We start from the raw sequence: 20,184 nt of genomic DNA, 5'->3' as shown, positions 1-20,184 counted from the left end.
TCCTTCCTTTGCAACAACATCAATATTTTGCTAATAAAGTCGCCACAGCCCTGGCCCGCTACAGGGTCGGACTAACCCATGGGGCAATCATGCAGTGCCAGATGGGGTGGTCTGACAGGCCAGTGTGTGGGTCAGTTGTTTGACTGTTTGTAGGCCTGTTCTGTGTTGTAGTTTGGCGATTTTTTTTTTACTGTAGATTTGCCTGATATTACCGCAAACGTTGCCTGTAGCAAGCACAAATGCTGACAGTCTACCATACGTTGTAAAATACCTACAGAGCGTGACTTCACAGGTTCAAACCTACGTGGGCCAATCTTTAGCTATCTGATTCTCTAACGTGGGCCACATTTACTTTGATGTGCGGGCCTATTTACTGTTCCAGTCCGACCCTGGCCGCTACACGTGAAGAGCACGGCTCGCTCCCACGTTACCTTACGGAGAAAAGTGTATTACTTTTAGACAGACCAGCCTATGGCCGCATTTTGTGTACTGCTCACTTTAGGGAGTACTGAAGTACATCTCTTATCGATGGAGTTACTCTCTTATCGATGGAGTTACTCTCTCATCTGCGCTCTTGATCACCCCCATCTCTCTGCGTATTAGAAATATGGTGTCATCATTTACACGTTCTTGTTTATTGCCACTGGTCATGTTACGTGTAAAGGATATCGGCATAGTAAAAGATCTAGACTGCAGCTGCTAGAGGGCGCCCTGAAGCACGAACCGTGTCCACTGCCTTAAAAACTAGAATTATAAATGCTTAATGCAGACAAGTTCTCTGTTGAATATACGCATAGCCCAGCACCATGTGACTCTGGGCAATAGCTTGCTTAATCTTCCCGACGCCCCCCAACGCCTAGAGACCCTTACGGGTGATTGTGCGCTTTACAAATGTGGATTATTATTATTATTAGGAATCAATCAACTCGTCATTGCTCTAATCTTCCACATGGTTTAATAGCTATTTATACTTGTTACTATATGCAACTCTAGATCATTACATGCGGGAAATGACAGCTAAAGATGTTCCTTACCTCATTAGAGCGCACTTTGGTGTGGCGCCGGTCAACCCAAGCAGTGTGTGCTTCTTGGCGCTAGTATAAGGACCAATGAGCGGAGTCCACATTCCCAAGCCTTGGAGGCAGCATTGTCCCCCCCCCCCTCCAAGTTCGCACTCCTGATGTCATCTTTAAGAGAACATGCAGAGCAGCAACTAAATATTCGACTTTTTTCCGAAGGCCCAGCTGGGTCCCTGGACCACGGTTTCTTTCCCTCAAGCCATCACGCCCAGCTCACAGCCGTGCCACATAGTAGAGAACTGGAGGGGCCGTTCCTATTTAGGAGTGGACCTCGCAGGGATCCGTACACCCCAGAGGTAGCAGCACTCTGAAAGAACTGTGGCAGAACGGAATGTCCCTCGGAAAGCCGCAGGCACGCTCGTCTTTTATCTCCCATCCTCGGGAGGCTGCTTCGGCTGCCCCTGCCTTCCACTGAGGTGCTAGTGGCTGCTTTCATAATGGCTCCTGCATGCTGTCAGGCAGCTCCTCCTCTCAGCTCCCAGCCCAGCCGATCAGAGCCCAGCCAGAGGATGGGGAGGGAGGAAATTAGCGCGAGGCGGCTGGAGTGCGGCGCCGACAATGGGAGGGGTGGAGCGCGAGGAGCGCTCTGCGCGTGCTGCCTTCAGGCTCGCAGGCTCTAGCGCTGTTAGCAACGGCCGGGTTAGGCTGGCCCGCGGGGTGCTGCGCTGCAGTAGCTCGCCTCGCGCGGTCACTGCGCCGGGAAAGCAACGGCTCACCTTCACTGCGAGTTCTTTGTGACATGCCACATTGCGTGCAGTGATTTAGTGCGTACGAAAGTCTGCTGTTCAGTGATTCAGCAATGGCCAAAAATAAAACGTAGCACTAGAGAGAGAAAAAAAAAAAAAATCAAGAAAAACGGGACAAAAAAATGGCGGCCGAAAACACCCAAAAATTTCGGATTCGGGGGCGTGTTTTTCGCGTTCTGAGTGACGGATGACGTCACAGTCGAAAGAACGCAAAAAAATACGCCCCCGAATCCGAAAGAGACGGGGCTTTAAAGGAGTGATGCCCCTCTCCTCCAATGGCTGGCCTCCGTTTAGGAAGCCAGCAATGGAGGAGAGAGGCGGGTTCAAGCCCCCATACTCCAAAACATTAAATCTCCTCTCGGAGACTGCGCAAGAGCAGCCTTCGGTCCTCGACCTAAAAATGAGAAGACCCATGGGCTGTGCATTTTTTTTTATATTTAGTTTCTTTCTCTCCCAACCTCTGTAGGATGTTTGAAATTTAAACAGACCAATTAGGTGCTGTATAACTTGTTATTTCTGCACATTTTGTTTATTGTGTTCATTATAGGTCAATGCAACTTTAGGAGTGGGAGCATTCCCTGTTTTTGGTCCTGAAGAAAATCCTTGGGATAGCGCTTGAAACTAGCAGACCAGGGAAATGGAGGGTCATATACCTTCAGCGTTTCCAGACAGCCCCAGATTTTAACATATTGACATGGGGAGTTAATAAAGTTATTTTTCCCACTAGTTAGATATTTTTAACCTTTTCTTTGTATAAATAAGTAACCCACTCCATAATTTCAATCAACATAGGTGTTTCTCACATTGGTTATGAACTACCCCCTTGTCTTCTCACGTAGTAGCACGCCCCAGTCCGTGGAAGGTCAGTGATGAACCCTATGATTAAGCATGCCACCATGGGGCAACCCTGGTGGGCGAAGGTTATTTAAAAGAATATTTTTTTCCCGTCCAACAAGGAGGTTGCATCTCCATTCTTCTCTAGCATGAGGGACTCTTCTTTGATTATTGGGTAACAAATTTGAATGACAGTAGGGCCAACTCAAACTTTATGCATCCCAAGGTTAATTAAATGAGTATCGTTGAATTGGGCGACACCACCAGTAAACCGTGCTGGTGACAGTACAAGAATACAGCAGCAGTAAGTGCACATCAAGAAAGAAGTTAGGCTCCAAGAAAGCAGCTCAGATTCAAGAAAGAAGCTAAGATTCAACAATTAACAATGAAACTTTATGTTACATGATGGCGCACCAGCACAGTGTGCATCCCTCCTCCTGGTTGGTACACCTTGGTGCAAACTGCTGTTCCTTTTGTGCTCAGAGAAATGTTGTGCTTCTGGCACCTTTAAAGGTCTTCCCTAGTTCCATTTGTGCATGTGTTCTGCAGGTTTCACCATCTGGAGCGCAGCCACCAACAGTGAAGAGGATTCAGTGGCTCCAGGACCCGTGGGTGTTAGCGGTCTACCAAATCACACATATGGCTGTATATTACTATTTAACCAGCAGGCAAGGGGTCACTTCCCTGCTTGCATCATTGCCCATGGCATCCTTCCTACCCCACCAGCAAAACCCGGCACTGGTGCCAGCAGTAGAGCTGGTTGCTTCTCCAGGATGGGGAGCAGAGGATAACAAGGGTAGTAAAACAGTCTAAACACAGAGATACCGTTTATTTGTGTGGATTGTTTACAAAGAGAACAAACAATTAAGCAAAGAAAAACGGAATGTTAACCCCTTCTATGCTGATGACAGCCCCCAGACGTCATGCATCACGGTGCTCGTGTGCGGATGACGGCTGGGGGCCGTCATGAACCAGCCCACTCAGAAAATTGCCGCACAGGCGCAGAATCGCGGCCGCGCCCAAGAGGTTAAATACTGTGCTTCTAGGCTTTTGAAGACGTGTGAATGGAAACAACTGAACAAATCCCCAATTTCACTCTGAATTGTTGGCACTTCCAAGATCTTTTGAGTAGACCATCTTCCAACGCAGAGGAGACCGTCTTTCCATCATACCTAAAGCAACAACGGGCATTCATCTTCTTCCACTCAAAGTGTGCACCGTTTGTATTACCTTATCTTTCCATAAGTTAATGAGTAGCTAGAGAACTATTATCTCAGTAAGGCTCACTGGGTGTGCCTGGATACATAGGTGCGTCAAATGCAAACTTTCAAACAGAGAAAGCAGTTTCCTCAACTGAAATGTGCCTGGAAGTCCTCACAAGTGCACATTGGATAACTGCACTTCTACTGATATGCCAAATTGTAGACAGGCTTTCCTTTTTTAGTTACAGTACTTGCTGAATCAAGAACTCCGCCCTTTTCCACAGTTAAAAAGGTTACTCAAGGCAAGTGTTGATGCAAGATTTTTTTTATTTAATAAACATAAGTGACATTGCATAATACAGTAACAGCAGCAAAGCAAGTGATCTAAATTCTCGACGCCGAAATGCCACTACAGCACTCAACCACACAAGAATGTAACTTTAGCACCAAAACAATATGAAATATTGTTATCGCAAAAATACATCCATTGCATAATTTTACTTAAGGGTCGGGCAACCTAAAATGTATGGGTTATTTAAAACTCCAAAGACACTCAGCAAACACCGCATGGAGTTTAATCTGCACTTGCAACAAAAGATGGGTTTCCTAGTGTCTAGAAGAGCCCAGCCCACAACAGGTTTCTACGAGAATTGCAGGGCCTACAAGAAACACGCTTTAAAATCCTTTAGGCACAAGATTACATATAAACAAAGATGCTAATCCTTCAACCTGTCTACTAGCAGGACTCAAGTGATTAACCAACGAAAATATTTACACATTATATAAACTGTGAGATGCTACAAGGTATTTTAGATGACATGCCTTCACTTCTTTGCCTTGGGCGCTTTTGTCATGCGTAAAAACACATAAGCAGCAGTGGAGCGCCCTCAACTTTCCAAATTTCTGGATAGTAGGCGGGGCTTCCCAGTGTCAGTACAAAGCTGTGCATGCAATGGATGTGTTTCCATCATCATTTCACCCCAGTGAGATCACAACATTGTAGAGGTGCCATGATGAAACTCCTCATGGCCTGTGATTGAAAATGGAGTGGGTGTGGCGTTTAAACATTTATCATTAATGCGATGTTAAAAATGCCTTACATTTGTCACTGTGTGCACTGAATGTAGTGGCAAATTTAAAGGGAGGAAAAACTAGTGACTCATTTGTCGGACGACGAGTGTACCTTCCCGCATATTTAATGTAGTTGCTTCCTGGGTGTTATTTTGTGGTACTTCTTAAGGTGTGCTGTCCACATTATGGGTTGGGGCAATACGCCTGGTGTAACTAGCTCCTGCGTGTGGGTTGTTTACCGAGCACGCAACTTATGTTCTCCTGGGCTCATGCAGTATTGCCCGTTGTGGGTAATATGGTGCGTAGCGCTGGAAGTCCCTGGAATATGGCAACGTCTTGGCTGACTTTAAAGTAAAGTAAAGGCAAGGATTGGGAAATACCAGGCCTCATTGAAATGATATTACAAAGAGTTCATGGACTACGATATTTGGGCAGTGTTTAACAAAGAGTTTGGCCTGCATGTTCACACTGTGTCTCTGCCAGCAAAATATACTTATATTTCGGCAAAAGCCATACCAGGACAATAACAAGTCAGGATCAAAAAAACAAAGCAAGCACAGAGATTCCTGGAACAGTGGTTGATTTCACTGAATGCAGATGGAGGAGTCTTGTGTGCCAAGACCGCCTGGGAGCGAGCTAAGGGAAAGGTTTCTCCTCCACTTCGAAAACTCTTTCCAATGTTGGTTTAGCGAGGACCCGGTGGCTGTTCCTCCTGGCTTTCATTGTGCAACAAACTATCGGAGTAGGGTCTAGGTCGTCCTTAGGAATGCCTTACACTTTAAGCAAGCCGTAGGCAAGCCTGAAAGCTGGCCGGACTGGTTTCAAAGCATGCAGAGAGGCCTCTGTACCCAACCATATACTCATCCATCCAGGGAGACCAAGATCACCAACTAGTGGAAACATACACTGTATAAAATTATTTAGAATAGCAGGTCACATCCACCCTGCCAGAACGTCTAGAGACAGGTATTGAGAATTGCAGGAGTACATTTTAAGAGGTATACAAGAGATAGTTGCACAGCATAAAAATGCTCGCCAAAATGCACTTGCTGCCCAAGAAATTAAGTTAATGGGGCTGCCCTGATGAAAAGTCTGAGAGATAAAAGAGGACTATTGGAGAAATACTAAAGATTGAATTGGAAACTCTGCTAAGACTGGTCACACAATATATGAAGGCTAGCTCTATTCTAACTGGTAGCCCAGTGTAACTGACAATCAGTTTATTGAGAACTGTGGATTTCTAAAAGTATTTAATTCCTTGAGAAAGAACATAGTGAATCAGCTGGAAGCAAAACATCTGAAATACAGAGAATACATTGGGAGTGAGTGAATGATTGACTTTTTAGTTGAAAAGTTGTAAGGAAGTGGCACTTTCGGCATCTTGTTTTGTTTACTCGTGATAAATGCAGTTATCCGAAGGACTCCCATACGTCTGATTAATAGCGAAAACAGTTACAAATTTGTGGTGCTGCACACACCAGCAGTCAGATATTCCATCACTATTTCGACTATTCTTAATTTTACGTTACATTTAATTCGTTCTGTTGAAAGGCCCAGAAAGACATGTTACTCTGCAAGTCCAAGATTAAAGAAAATCAATCTAGGATGAAGAAGAATCAGCTCGACAAAAGAGATGGGAGTCCTTGTGAGTAGTTCCCTCCCTTGTGCTAAGGCAAAGGAGCACACCCCCAAAGCATATTTTGCAAAATGAAGGAACAAAAGTCAAACAGTAGAAAGGTGAGCACTACGAACAAACCGCTAAATAGGAGGAAAATGGCCGAAGTCACCTGTCGCCATCACAAGAGAGCTGCTTCGTGGAAAGCCATACATCACTCAAACATCCATTTAGCCTTTCTATGATAGATGCCAATAAAGTGAATGGTTACGGGACTGAGCAGGGCTAGCAACAGACAGACGACCACAGGAGCTTGCAAGAACTTCCACTATAATAACATAACAAACTACTGTCAAGATGCTGCTGAACCACTGGTCAAAAAGAAGTCATAAACAAGCATTTGCAATGCAATGGTCTCGGCATCATTAAAGGTAGAGCTATTGGCATTGCTCATGACATTTCTTTTTTTTTCTTTAAATCATAAATAAATGGCATTGTCATTTACATTGCCAATACACACCACTCTGCACCTGCACTCACTGCTCTGCACTCACTGCTCTGCACTCACTGCTCTGCACTCACTGCTCTGCACTCACTGCTCTGCACTCACTGCTCTGCACTCACTGCTCTGCACTCACTGCTCTGCACTCACTGCTCTGCACTCACTGCTCTGCACTCACTGCTCTGCACTCACTGCTCTGCACTCTCTACTCTGCACTCTCTACTCTGCACTCTCTACTCTGCACTCTCTACTCTGCACTCTCTACTCTGCACTCTCTACTCTGCACTCTCTACTCTGCACTCTCTACTCTGCACTCTCTACTCTGCACTCTCTACTCTGCACTCTCTACTCTGCACTCTCTACTCTGCACTCTCTACTCTGCACTCTCTACTCTGCACTCTCTACTCTGCACTCTCTACTCTGCACTCTCTACTCTGCACTCTCTACTCTGCACTCTCTACTCTGCACTCTCTACTCTGCACTCTCTACTCTGCACTCTCTACTCTGCACTCTCTACTCTGCACTCTCTACTCTGCACTCTCTACTCTGCACTCTCTACTCTGCACTCTCTACTCTGCACTCTCTACTCTGCACTCTCTACTCTGCACTCTCTACTCTGCACTCTCTACTCTGCACTCTCTACTCTGCACTCTCTACTCTGCACTCTCTACTCTGCACTCTCTACTCTGCACTCTCTACTCTGCACTCTCTACTCTGCACTCTCTACTCTGCACTCTCTACTCTGCACTCTCTACTCTGCACTCTCTACTCTGCACTCTCTACTCTGCACTCTCTACTCTGCACTCTCTACTCTGCACTCTCTACTCTGCACTCTCTACTCTGCACTCTCTACTCTGCACTCTCTACTCTGCACTCACTACTCTGCACTCACTACTCTGCACTCACTACTCTGCACTCACTACTCTGCACTCACTACTCTGCACTCACTACTCTGCACTCACTACTCTGCACTCACTACTCTGCACTCACTACTCTGCACTCACTACTCACTACTCTGCACTCACTACTCACTACTCTGCACTCACTACTCACTACTCTGCACTCACTACTCACTACTCTGCACTCACTACTCACTACTCTGCACTCACTACTCACTACTCTGCACTCACTACTCACTACTCTGCACTCACTACTCACTACTCTGCACTCACTACTCACTACTCTGCACTCACTACTCTGCACTCACTACTCTGCACTCACTACTCTGCACTCACTACTCTGCACTCACTACTCTGCACTCACTACTCTGCACTCACTACTCTGCACTCACTACTCTGCACTCACTACTCTGCACTCACTACTCTGCACTCACTACTCTGCACTCACTACTCTGCACTCACTACTCTGCACTCACTACTCTGCACTCACTACTCTGCACTCACTACTCTGCACTCACTACTCTGCACTCACTACTCTGCACTCACTACTCTGCACTCACTACTCTGCACTCACTACTCTGCACTCACTACTCTGCACTCACTACTCTGCACTCACTACTCTGCACTCACTACTCTGCACTCACTACTCTGCACTCACTACTCTGCACTCACTACTCTGCACTCACTACTCTGCACTCACTACTCTGCACTCACTACTCTGCACTCACTACTCTGCACTCACTACTCTGCACTCACTACTCTGCACTCACTACTCACTACTCTGCACTCACTACTCACTACTCTGCACTCACTAAGTGGTGGTCGTGTATTACATTTATTTAAGAAGTGCATATATGTACATGCATTTGCATTTTTGTGGTCTGTGTGTATGTGCACAAGGGAGATGGCCTGAAAACTCAAGTACTCATATGGAGTGCTTGAAAACAAAGAAAAAATAACACCACAAACTGGGAGCAGTGTAGGGTGACATGTACTTGGGACATGCGCTAAGAGAAGGCAAACACAAGAAGAGGGCATGACACCTGCATGTCATGACAAATGGCATCAACAAAATGAGTGACGCTAAATGTTACCAATGTTAGGAGATGGGTGTCCTGTAAGCCCACAGGTGGATGCATGCTCTGTCTAGCCGAGACATAACACTGATCAAATACACCATTGCTTGCCAAGGAGATGTCCACATACTGGCCCCTTAACCAGCCAGCATTTTTCACAGGTGGCATCCCTTGTAATTTGTAGTCACAGTCGCCGATTCCCTGTTGGTATATTTATTTTTAAATATTTTCCGTCTGGGCTAGTGGCGGGCACCGCTGGTCGGCCTGCCCATCCCTTCCTGCTCGCCAGGGTCCGACTGTGAGAACTTTCCACTAGAGGAACTGGCAGAGCCAGACAGAATCCGAACAGGAAATCTGTGGAGGTCAGCTTTCCCGGCGCTGCCCATGCCCTGGGGCGTGCCCGCCTCGAGGCCACAACAGATGGACGTGATGGCATGACGGCTCACTGCAGTATACTATAGAATCACGCCTGCGGTGTTGAGGTAGTGGCCAGCTCCTGGTATATGCAGTGTACAGAAGGAGGGACAGCCATCTTGGGTCGCTGGTGGATGAGGGGGGGCAGGATTCCGGAGATAAGTGCAGGCACTACAAGGGAAGTGTCCGTCTGCGATGGGTGGAGATGCTCGATCTTCGGCTTTGTATGGGGCAGTTGGGGGCGTGGGGTGTTTACGCAGGTAAACAAAGGTGCATGTGATTGCGTCTGATCTTTGCCTATCCTAATCCCGGATTCACCAAACGTAATTTTTTTGCATTAATGGAAAGTTGTCACTGAACAATCATTCTTTTATTTAGGCCCCTAGTTTTCAAGTGTAGGGCATGGTCCTGTACAAGGCTTCGGCTTCTAGTCCAACTGAAGCGATTTCCACAGCGCCTCGTTTTTTAAAATCCCTGAACCCTGTGGTCCTGCTGTGCCCGTGGATGTAGGGCAGTATGCCGTCGAAAAAAAGAGACGGTGGGCAGAGGTGTGAGCATCGGTAAATTGGCCTTTTTCAAAAGTGAAAGTTTTGTTCACTGTCTGGTCCCTCGGAAGGCTGATACAGCTGGGGCGCGGTGCCTTATCAGCCCTGTCGAGTTTACGTAGTCACTGTCCTAGTCAATTCACGTCTGCTGCTGATAAACGGTCTGCCTCAAGTTAGAATCTGCCCTTCGCCGCTCTAGAAAATGGTGTGGTCTTGGGCTAATCACGTACTCTCTCTTTTCTTCATTGCGCAATCTGCCAGTATGTAAATCCTTGGAAAGCATATTGGATTACTTTTCAGACTGCAATCTTGGAATCTTACAAATGTCTGTCCGCCCGGCGCTGGGTAATGTCAGGAATCTTGTCTTGCCTCCTGGTATTAGGCAGACCCGGTTCGGGCTTCATTCCGCACATTCCTGCTCCCGAGGAGCCTCGGGCAGACGCAGTGTCGTGTCTGAGTCGCCGGGCGGGGCACGGGCAATATTAGTAGGAATAGCAGGGTAACTTTGGAGACATGTCGCTCTCTCTCGGGTCTGCGGGCACGCAGCACAGTAGTAGTTAAGTACCTGTAGAGCGGTCACTGAATGTCCTAGTAATTAGTCACGTCACGTTCTGAAAGCCGTGAGGAGAGAGGTCAGTCACGCGTGCAGGCTTCACGGTGAAAGTAAGTCCCGAATGACGTCGATAGACTCAGTGGCCTGTTTTCCGGTGAACAGTTCAGTGTTAGTCGTTGTATGTCAGGGCCTACTCATTTCGCGGCCGCCCCGGAAGTCAGGCACGGTCGCCTGTGACGGGGGCGGGGCCACGTTCACACCGGAAGAGGAGGCAGGCGGAGTCGTAGCGTCTCGCGGCCCGGGGCTCCTGTGAGCGGTGTAGAGCCCCGGGGCCGCGCCAGCAGGAGGTTGGGCGCCGCGTGCTGAGGTAAGGTAAGTTCTGGAGCGCGATTGGTGCACTTGTGTGTGTGTGTGTATGCTCGTGTGTGTGTGTGTGTGTATGTATGTGCGCGACGGTGACGGCGGGGGAGGGGGGGCCTCGGTGCACTTGTGTGTGTGCGCGCGTGTGTGTATGAGTCAGGGGTGGTGTCTCTGTATGTATGTATGTGCGTGCGTGCATGGGCGTGTGTGTGTGTGTATGCGCATGCGTGTGTGGTGCTTGCGCTTCCCAGGAGACAGCGCCTGGCCACAGCGCGCGTTCCAGTTACAAATCGCCTGGAAGGATGCGCGTGGCCAGGACTGTCTCCTGGGAATGATACTCGCTGACAAAAGATCTCGGCGGAGACGCGCTTACGCGCGTCTTTTAGCCGAGACCTAAAAAGGGATCTCAAAGGCTCATGCCACAACACTACGAACAACTGGAATGCACATTGAGGTATCGTGGCAAAGCCATGACAAGAAGCATGACTGCGGTGTCGATATATGTAAGAGCATAATAGCTGAGTTAAGCAAATGATGTAAAGGGAGTCCGAGAAGGGACATTCACAGCCTCAATTCACACTCAGGCACATACAATGGTCTATGTCGGAACAGACTCTAGTCACTTGCTGGAGCTGCAGGCAAGGCTACTGGTAGATCTTCTTGCCTCATGCCTCCAGAATGGCAGAAGACATGATGGATGATACTCCAGAGAAGCTCCTCCTCCATCCATCTCCTCCCTCCCTTTTCCCACAGTCATAAATCCCTGCAATGAACGAGGGCTGGAAGGAAATGCACACCTCTCTCAGGGTCACGTGGACCTTGACAGTCCACTTGATCATCAACTGGTACATAGAGGTCTTTGCTATAGCCTGTAATACATAAACACCAGACACCTCATAGAAGAGGAGTGGTTCTACCCCATCTAGTCCAGGAGCACATTCAGGAGCTGCCTGTAGATGGATGGTGATGGGGAACATTGTTTGCCTTCCACACAAGGGAGGTTAGGGGATGACTGCAATGTGAGGATTTGCCAGTGCAAAGGCACCACAGGAGAAACATTCAAGGACAATGACTAAAGGACCACTCACACAAAACTCTAGATAAAATCACGAACTAAGCTTTAAGTTCAGGCCCTCAGATTGAGATAAAGTTTCAAGGGTTTGCAGAGACCATATAGAGGAAAATGGGTCTTTGAATTGAAAAGATGTTTGTGAGTGGGAGTCCCAGGTCATAAGACAAAGGCTCAGACAGCTCAGACCCCAAGGGGCAAATAAAGTAACAAAGAGTACCTTGCTATCTTGGAGCAAGACCGCCAGCACAGTGCACCTCAGGGGAACTGGACTATGTCTCAAGGAGTGCCCTGGGTAAAAAGCTGTATGTGCTGAAAGACCCCACAGGATTTAATTTGTGGTGCTAGCTAGAAAATGTATTTAGAAGGTTACTCATTACCACAATACATATAAATCTAAGCTTTATCTACATCAGTAAAGGGTCTGAAGCAGACAAAAAGCACCTGGATCAAAACTGTAATGCCAGCTGTGGGAACCACTTAACTATTCTGGAAAATATAGAGAACTACAGTGCACTAAAAGGCTGAGGGTATTATGCATCCTCGATACATCAACTGGATGTGTACTAAAGTAAGAGGCGAGAAGCAAGGCATATTCAGACCGAGATATGATATCTTGTTATTCAGCACCAGTTAGATGGGGCGATGGTCTCAAGTGAACAGAGGTGGTGGAGGGGCCTGCCAGGAGGGAGGGGTAGTTGAGAGTGGGTGGATAGAGAGTAGTGGGTCTTCTTATTTAAGAAAGATGGTAAAATATGAATAAAAATGTATTTTAACTGGAAATCTGAAAAGAGTGCAAATTATATGTGACACGCACCAGTGCACGGACCCAACACACACACATCCAGTAAAGCCTGGTATTAGCCTCATAACCCCTTGAGAAACCCCAGCATTATGCCCATTGGGTACCTTAGACCACTGTGCAAGTCACAAGCCTGGTGAAGTGCAACAACACGGGCGGTTACTTTTAAGTGTTAGTTTTCAATAAGACTAATGGTCACAATGAGCATTACCAACACAAACCAGATGACATTTTCTTTAAAAATGGCATATAATACTGAAGAGTCCAAAGACTACTGCACATGGCCAGGTTTAGTAGCAGGTGTTGGTCAAAGGATCAGTGTGTGACTTAGGTTAAAAAAGAAGTGTGTGGTGAATTCACATCTAGTTTGTGCAGGACCAAAAGTATCCCTGTTCTGCACCAGGAACTGGAAGTAGGGGGTTTGGGTGTATTGTATTTGAAACTTATAAAGTGCGCTTTATCCCTACGGGCATCCTGGCGCTGCAGTAAAATACTCTATCACCATACTTCCGGGCTCACTGGTTGCTAGGCTAGGCCTGTACTCTAGGGAAAAGCCAAGTTTTAACTTTTCCCCTGAACTTCATCAGATCCTGCATGTGTCTTCGCTCAACTGGCAGACTATTCCAAAGGCGTGCTGCTGCATACCTAAAGGCTATTCCACCAGATTTAACCTTCTTAATCTTAGGTATATTCACCAGATTAGTAGATGAGGACCCGAAGGCTACGGGTGGGGTTATACCAGCTGTACTTAGACTGCAGCGGTATTGGTCCCATCCCATGCATTGCCTTGAAGACAATGCACAGTGACTTAAATTGGATCCTCTGGAGCACCGGAAGCCAGCGCAGCTCAGCCAACAGTCGTGGTCTAGATAGTGCCAGTTTAGCTGCCACCGTCTGGACTCCCTGGAGTCTCCCAATCGGGTACCTAGGGGTTTCAAGCAGTAGCGCATTCCCATAGTCAAGTCGACTCAAAATGACGCTCCTTACTACATGTGCTCGTACCTGATATGGGAGTAGCAGAAGAATCTTCCGGAGAATCCTAATGAGCGAAAAGCTGCTTCCCACAATTTTGTTGACTTGGGTTTCAAGGTTCAGCTTATCATTAAAATTGACCCCAAGACTGCGTACCGTCATCAAAGGTAGTAAGGGTGTCTCCATAGGGATGAGCCAAAATCCCAAAGGGAAAGAACATGGGACTTTACCTGCTGCACAGCAGAGCATCTCAGTTTTTTTCGCAATTAAATTGTAAGGAGTTGTTTTTCAGCCAGTGCACCGTTTCTAGCATACAGGCATGACATTTTTACAGCAAAACCGCTTGGTCTCCCTCCAGTGATACAATGAGCTGTGTATCGTCAGCGTAGTTTACCAAGCTGACGACCCCCATATGACTTACTAATCGCGATAAGAGGGCTCATATAGGTGTTAAACAGTATTGGGTTGATTGCAGAAAACTGGGGGACCCCATGCCTAATCTCAGTAAAGTCCGAACGATAAACAGGGAGGAGGTCACCGCCTGTCGTCTGGTTGTCAGATACAATCAAAACTAATCCAGTGTCAGTAAGTAGCCGCAATGCAAAATGAACAAACCATCTTTTCATATCTTAGGAAGTCTCCAGTGAAAAACATACTGGAAGATAAAATGAGACATGTAATCACTCCCCCAGCACTTAATGTAACTCGATTCATGGTCATTAAAATCTATGTTTCATGCAAAGTTATTTCCACATGATTTAAAAGTCGTGTATTTGAAAGTCAGATGAGAGATCTTTCACATCGAATGAGTAGGCATTATTTTTCGGATGTATAAGCTAGGATCCAACACAATAACCGATTCCAAAACAGATAAAAAATGTTTAAAGTAGTTAGATTTTATTTGAGGTCTTTATTTAGCATAAACGTGTGATGATCCCAGAATTATTCAGGAATGCGATGTAGGAAAAGTGAATAGAGACACCAGATATTCTCAACAGAACACTTAGTAGACATGTGGCAAGAAACCAATTCTGCATTGTCAAATGAGTATTTAATCCTTTTAGAAAACCGATTATCTGCATAATTGTTTATGGTTACACCAGTACCAGAAAGGCAAACTTTTATTTCTTACATTTTTTCACGACATGTCATCAGGATCATACTGCATTCAAGAAACAATGAAAAATCAGGACAACATCAAAAAGCATGGTCTACAGCTCGCGTACCTTCTGGAAGAGCATTGCTCATACTCAGAACTGTCAGAAGATTGTTCACATCGCTATGGATGCTCTGAGCAACTCCAGGGTACTGTGCAAAAAAGAATGAAAAATTAGAGAATGGCAGGAGATAGAAGAGGCCAGGATATTAAAACATTTAAAATCTTTAGTAATTTCTAATATCAATCTACATGGCACAAAGATACAGGTTTAATGCTTTCTCGCTCTCACCTAACAAATGTTTTGTAAGGAGCCCTTATCCTGACCTAAGATAATGGCCTACCAATTAATTAATGTATATTGCTCTTAAATTAAACGAGTATACAATTAAGTTAGGGTCAAGACACAGCAGTTAAATAGGGTGGTACCATCTTCATGCTTTAAAAGAATCTGCTGCTCCCTTAACCTTAGACTAAAATCAGCGTAAAACTTGATGCTATCGACGGTCAACCAAGGTTTGAACTAAGATGGTGCCACATTGAACCATCTGCCGCTCTGAGTCTGGAGCATATCATTTTAGGAAAGTGCTGGCTAATATACAACACAAATCTATTAGGCTTTAAATAGAGTTCCTAGGAACAAATTAATTAGTATAAAATGTACCCTTTGCCTTTATCGATATTGGCAGAGAAAGAGCATGCCATGCAAATTTAGTTTAAGAGAAAAAACTGATGACACTGAATGGAAAACTTGCAGAAGCTTAGTTCCTGCTCTGCGACGAGCAACAGATGTGAGAACACACAATAGGCGTCATTTTAGGAAATCCTGTCAGGAATCAGAAAAAGTGAGTAGAATCCTTAACCACATGGCTGCTGGGCGTTTCCCCCCCCCTGTGCTGGAAAATGCCATTTTAGTGGCACCATGACGAGCTCAGCTCGTCATCAGCACACGACACCCGTGGGTGATGACGAGCTGAGCTCGTCATCAGCATCGAAAGGGTTAAACCAGCGTCCATCACCCGGTTTAGGTGGATGCCACAAACGCATGCATGTTTTCAAATCCAGATAACAGAGCAAGCACAACAGCAGAGGTAATGAGCAGTAGTCCCTGTTCTCCATCACACTAGTATTGGACCTCATCTGCTGAAAGTATGGCTTCTAGAGGATGTTGCCTTTCAACTTGTCTCCAAGTGGCGTTCATATGATTTCTGGACAAAATTAAGAGCATCAACTTTTTCACAGAAACATTTCACTGATAGAGTTTCACCGTAGCAAATTAGTTCACCTATAGCGCATCCTCCGAAATATCGCTAATGTAAACAATAAGGTATGCCTCCGCTAACTAATCTGTAAAATCCTTCCAAATAATTACCCAAAATTATGACACTGTTTAGAGAGGTTATGAACAGAGTTTATTTTAAAAAATCTATTTATTGCAAGAGCACGCAAACATTTGCCTAAATATCACAAAAATATCCGGATTCATCATAAATCAAGTTAGTGACCGTTACCTGCCATATTTTTATATTCTAAACGCAAATCTAAAAGGAAATATTTTTGGTGGTGAATTGATTATATTGCTTTGATTATATTGCTTTAATTTATCATTTAGATTAATATATGTTTTTGATCTTTTCCCTCCATTTTCATAGGGAAAATTCTCTGAGTAAAATAGGGCTATATCTCACACTGTCACACAGAAAAATTTAGACAAAAACGTTTCCCATCTCTTTTAGGGAAACATGAAATTGTCATCTGCATAACTAGGGTGGACCAAACACTTGTGTGCCACACAATCCACCATTAGAGCACTGACTAAAATGTCAAAAGGTTCAGTGATGAGGGAATGCGCCTCACGAACGACTGCCAGTGGCTGAGACTATGTACAAATATTCCACCCATAACTTTTGTGTTTTCCTCAGTGCAACAGCTATGGCAGATGTGGGTCCTGTGGTCAGAGTGCAACAAGACTCAAAGCCTAACTAGGCGCACCAGTCGGTGGCTGCATTTGTTCCAATGTCAGAAAGGACTTGGCTTGTCACCGCGTACTGGACTGCTCCACTTGGAGCAGAACCAAGGCTGGTTGGTTCACCCACTGCTGGTTTCTGTCTGAAGAGGCATAGAGGGACAAAACCAATGGAACTAAATGTGATCCCGAGCAAATGCAATGTCGGAGATTATTTACAAGCATTCCACGCAACACCTTTCTGTTTTCCTCAAGGGCACCAGATGCACACATCTTGAGAACGTCAACTGGAAAAATGTGAGCAATGTCTAGATAAGCCCTCATTTGGATGAAGGAAAAGTATCTTTTGTCTGACCTTTCAAAAAAGGATGTTGTAATAGTAGACAGGGCTGATTCAGAGTCACTGCCTCTCAAGTGACCTATCCTGGGCCCTCTCACACTTCTTCCAACCAGATTAGAAATTCGGGGATCATTCATGATGCAGAACTCAACTTCTCCCTGCAAATGAACATGGGAGTATAGGGAAACAACTTTTCACTCTGTCCTGCACAACATGCTACAGCTTCCTCAAAATGATCAATAAATAGGGAGAACAGATGCCATGGTCCAATTGAATGCTAACCGTCTACTAAGATCTCCCCCCAAACAACACATTTTCTTTCGCAGATTGTGAAGCATGCAAAATCAAGCAGCTAAAATGTGACCACATTACGAGGGCCCCGAAAGCGCCCCATTGGCTTCCTGTTGAATTCATGATCAAGTCAATACCCAATGCATTATGCGCAAAGCATAATTTTCCAAACGTCCCAACTGTATCCATACAGCTGAAATTCCACTATGCTACATTCAGGCACCTGGTCACCATTCACACTTCTGTTAAAGCAATGCCCATACAAGACGGAAGAATTTCTTTGGCGCCCCTAGGAGCGAAAATAGAAAACAGTCTTAGCCCAACGTCTTAACAGAACCCTGTTATCTCTAGTTCCTGAATACTGAACCTTTCAATGAAGTCTTTATCCACAAGGAAGTGACAGGAGAACATCTGATTTAGGCTCTTTCTATAAATCCGAATGGACTCTACCTCATGCTCTTTTCTTCAAATAAACTTGCTTGTCCATTTCTGGTAAGTACTCTGGAGAGGCCATGTGAGATGAAATGGTCTTTATAATATTCCTAAATTAACTGGCAGCTTGTGCTCCCTTTTGTTGACATTCAAAAAGCTTTTCTGCTACAGCCCTTAAACATACAATTTGATACAAGTATTTTTACCAACCTGAATCTTCATTGCCACCTCTCTTCCATCCTTAAGACGAGCCAGGTGAACCTGCCCAATTGAAGCTGCAGCGAAGGGGCGCTCCTCAAAAAAGTCCAGCTTATCCCTCCAGTTGGGTCCCAGGTCATTGTTCAATGTTTTCTATAGAATACAAAAATCAGCTTCAGTAAGAAACGCAAGAATCTTAAACACAATGAATTTCCTAATTTATGGCACATGGTATTACCTATAAGTGCTCAAATTCACACACCAGTACCAGGGTATTTCTTTGAAAGGATTAGAAAATGTTCCTCCTGTAACTGGGGCATTTAAACACTGCAAGCATTATATAGGAGTGTACTATATTCATCCATCTACAGAGTTCACTTGAGTCTTCTAGAAGATTACAGCAAGAATGCACATGCATCTAGTGGATTCCAGGATTGAATGATTGGACACTCCACTATAATTTCATTTATTCAGACTGCTGTAGGGGGCTTACAGCAAGGATTATTCCAAATGTATACAGAAATGTGCAGAACAGCTCATTTACCCACCGACCAATATCATTACAGTTTACAGGGAACCTGTGCTTGTTGCTAGATTACAAGCTAAATGTGAACAGGGTATACCAATGATCTGAAGTTAGGACCAACTAGGCATTGGGATGGTGTCCCATCAAACCAGGCAAGGCGAGTACCATTGATACCTAGTCAAAATTGTCACAGCAAATGCTTGAAGTATCACAGGACCTCTACAACCGATTTACTGAAGACACTGTCCAAGATCACATTTACAAAAGCTAAAATCAAACAGGACCAGCGATGTAAGACTTACAATCATCTGCTTAATTGGCATGAAGTCAGCACTCTGACGAACACGTTCAAAAATCTTCTGCAATTGTGGGTTAATAAAGGCATCGTCTAAAAAAATCATATGAAATAAAGACCAGTCATTTTATAAATAATTAAGGCTACAGACACAAAACAGTGATTAAATAATCATATGATCATTGTTGATACATAAACTTAGATCATTCTCAATGGAGTGAACGGGCTGCATAAATCCACTTCTAAAACATTACTGGGCAACTTCAACCTCAATTATAAAAATCCAAATTGCTGTACCAACAGGCTAATTTTGAAATGCATTTAATGGCCTTGACTGGTAGAGGTATCTGGTTATATACATAAACGTTCTGGTACACACCCTCTAACAGTTCTGAGGATGATTGGGATAATCACCAAAAAATCTCAAAAAGAATTGTTAAAACAGGAAAAACAAATGCATGCCATTTCGATCAAAGGTGCTTTGGAACCAATAAGTTCTTCATCTTGAGCAGATTCTGACCCGGCCTCAGACATGCATCCAGACACTGGTCTTTGAATAGGATGTCACAAGTTGCATCTCAGACTGCAGCTAACTGGCCCCAAGTGATCAAGAAGAACATACGTCGGTCCACATTTCTGGTCTCTGCGAGCCAGCACGAGCAGTCCAACTTTTCCCAATTTAAGGATGGTCCTGCAAGTCCCAGCATGGAGGGTGTCAATGGGTGAATATAAAGACGGGCTAAAGGTGGTCTTAATGATTTGGCTTAGTCTCTGATCTCGGCTCTGCTAAAGGCCACATCCAAAGTAACTGTTTATAAACTTGGACCACAAGTTAAGAACCACTGGTCTACACAGATGCATACGTTTCCCTTTCCTACCATTATTATGAAAGTGCTACACCGTCTTGTCTTGAAAGGGACATCCAGCAAGATTCCACAAAAACGTCAAACAGAGATCAAACCAAGTCGCTCTAAATTGGCTTTCTTTGGCCTAAAAAATAAATGAAAATGAAAACATTCCAGCACATAGTACCAAGTGTAAGATCCCACCTTTTACTCAACGGACTTGCCAGGAACCCTACTGTGTAAGGCTGGCCTGCCTCAGGCCAGTGGGATCCTACCAACTGGCAGCTATTCCATGTGTATCCAGGACTCACCCTTTGTACGTAATCCTTCTACATGACTTAGTGGAGAAGTGTGGCTCAGGGGTTAGAGGCGGCAGACCCGGAAGCTGAGATCGGC

At 45.2% G+C, this 20,184-nt stretch overlaps 1 protein-coding gene across 1 annotated transcript in view; it reads right to left on the bottom strand.

Moving 5' to 3' along the window:
- LOC147659524 (atypical kinase COQ8A, mitochondrial-like) overlaps positions 1-20,184 on the bottom strand; it is a gene marked incomplete at its 3' end in the record, with an annotated part of 394,993 nt that overhangs the window by 110,091 nt on the left and 264,718 nt on the right. Inside the window, exons 7-9 of the mRNA XM_086951674.1 lie at positions 18,951-19,036; positions 18,135-18,275; positions 14,966-15,047 (exon numbers count right to left, since the gene is read on the bottom strand). Of these exons, the coding sequence (XP_086807800.1) occupies positions 14,966-15,047; positions 18,135-18,275; positions 18,951-19,036 (309 nt within the window). The remainder of the gene's footprint in view (positions 1-14,965; positions 15,048-18,134; positions 18,276-18,950; positions 19,037-20,184) is intronic.

This window comes from Lissotriton vulgaris, unplaced genomic scaffold (assembly GCF_964263255.1).
Source record: "Lissotriton vulgaris unplaced genomic scaffold, aLisVul1.2 SCAFFOLD_1160, whole genome shotgun sequence".
Taxonomy (NCBI): Eukaryota; Metazoa; Chordata; class Amphibia; order Caudata; family Salamandridae; genus Lissotriton; species Lissotriton vulgaris.
Note: the sequence above shows the minus strand (reverse complement) of the source record. Positions and strands in the feature narration are given on the sequence as shown.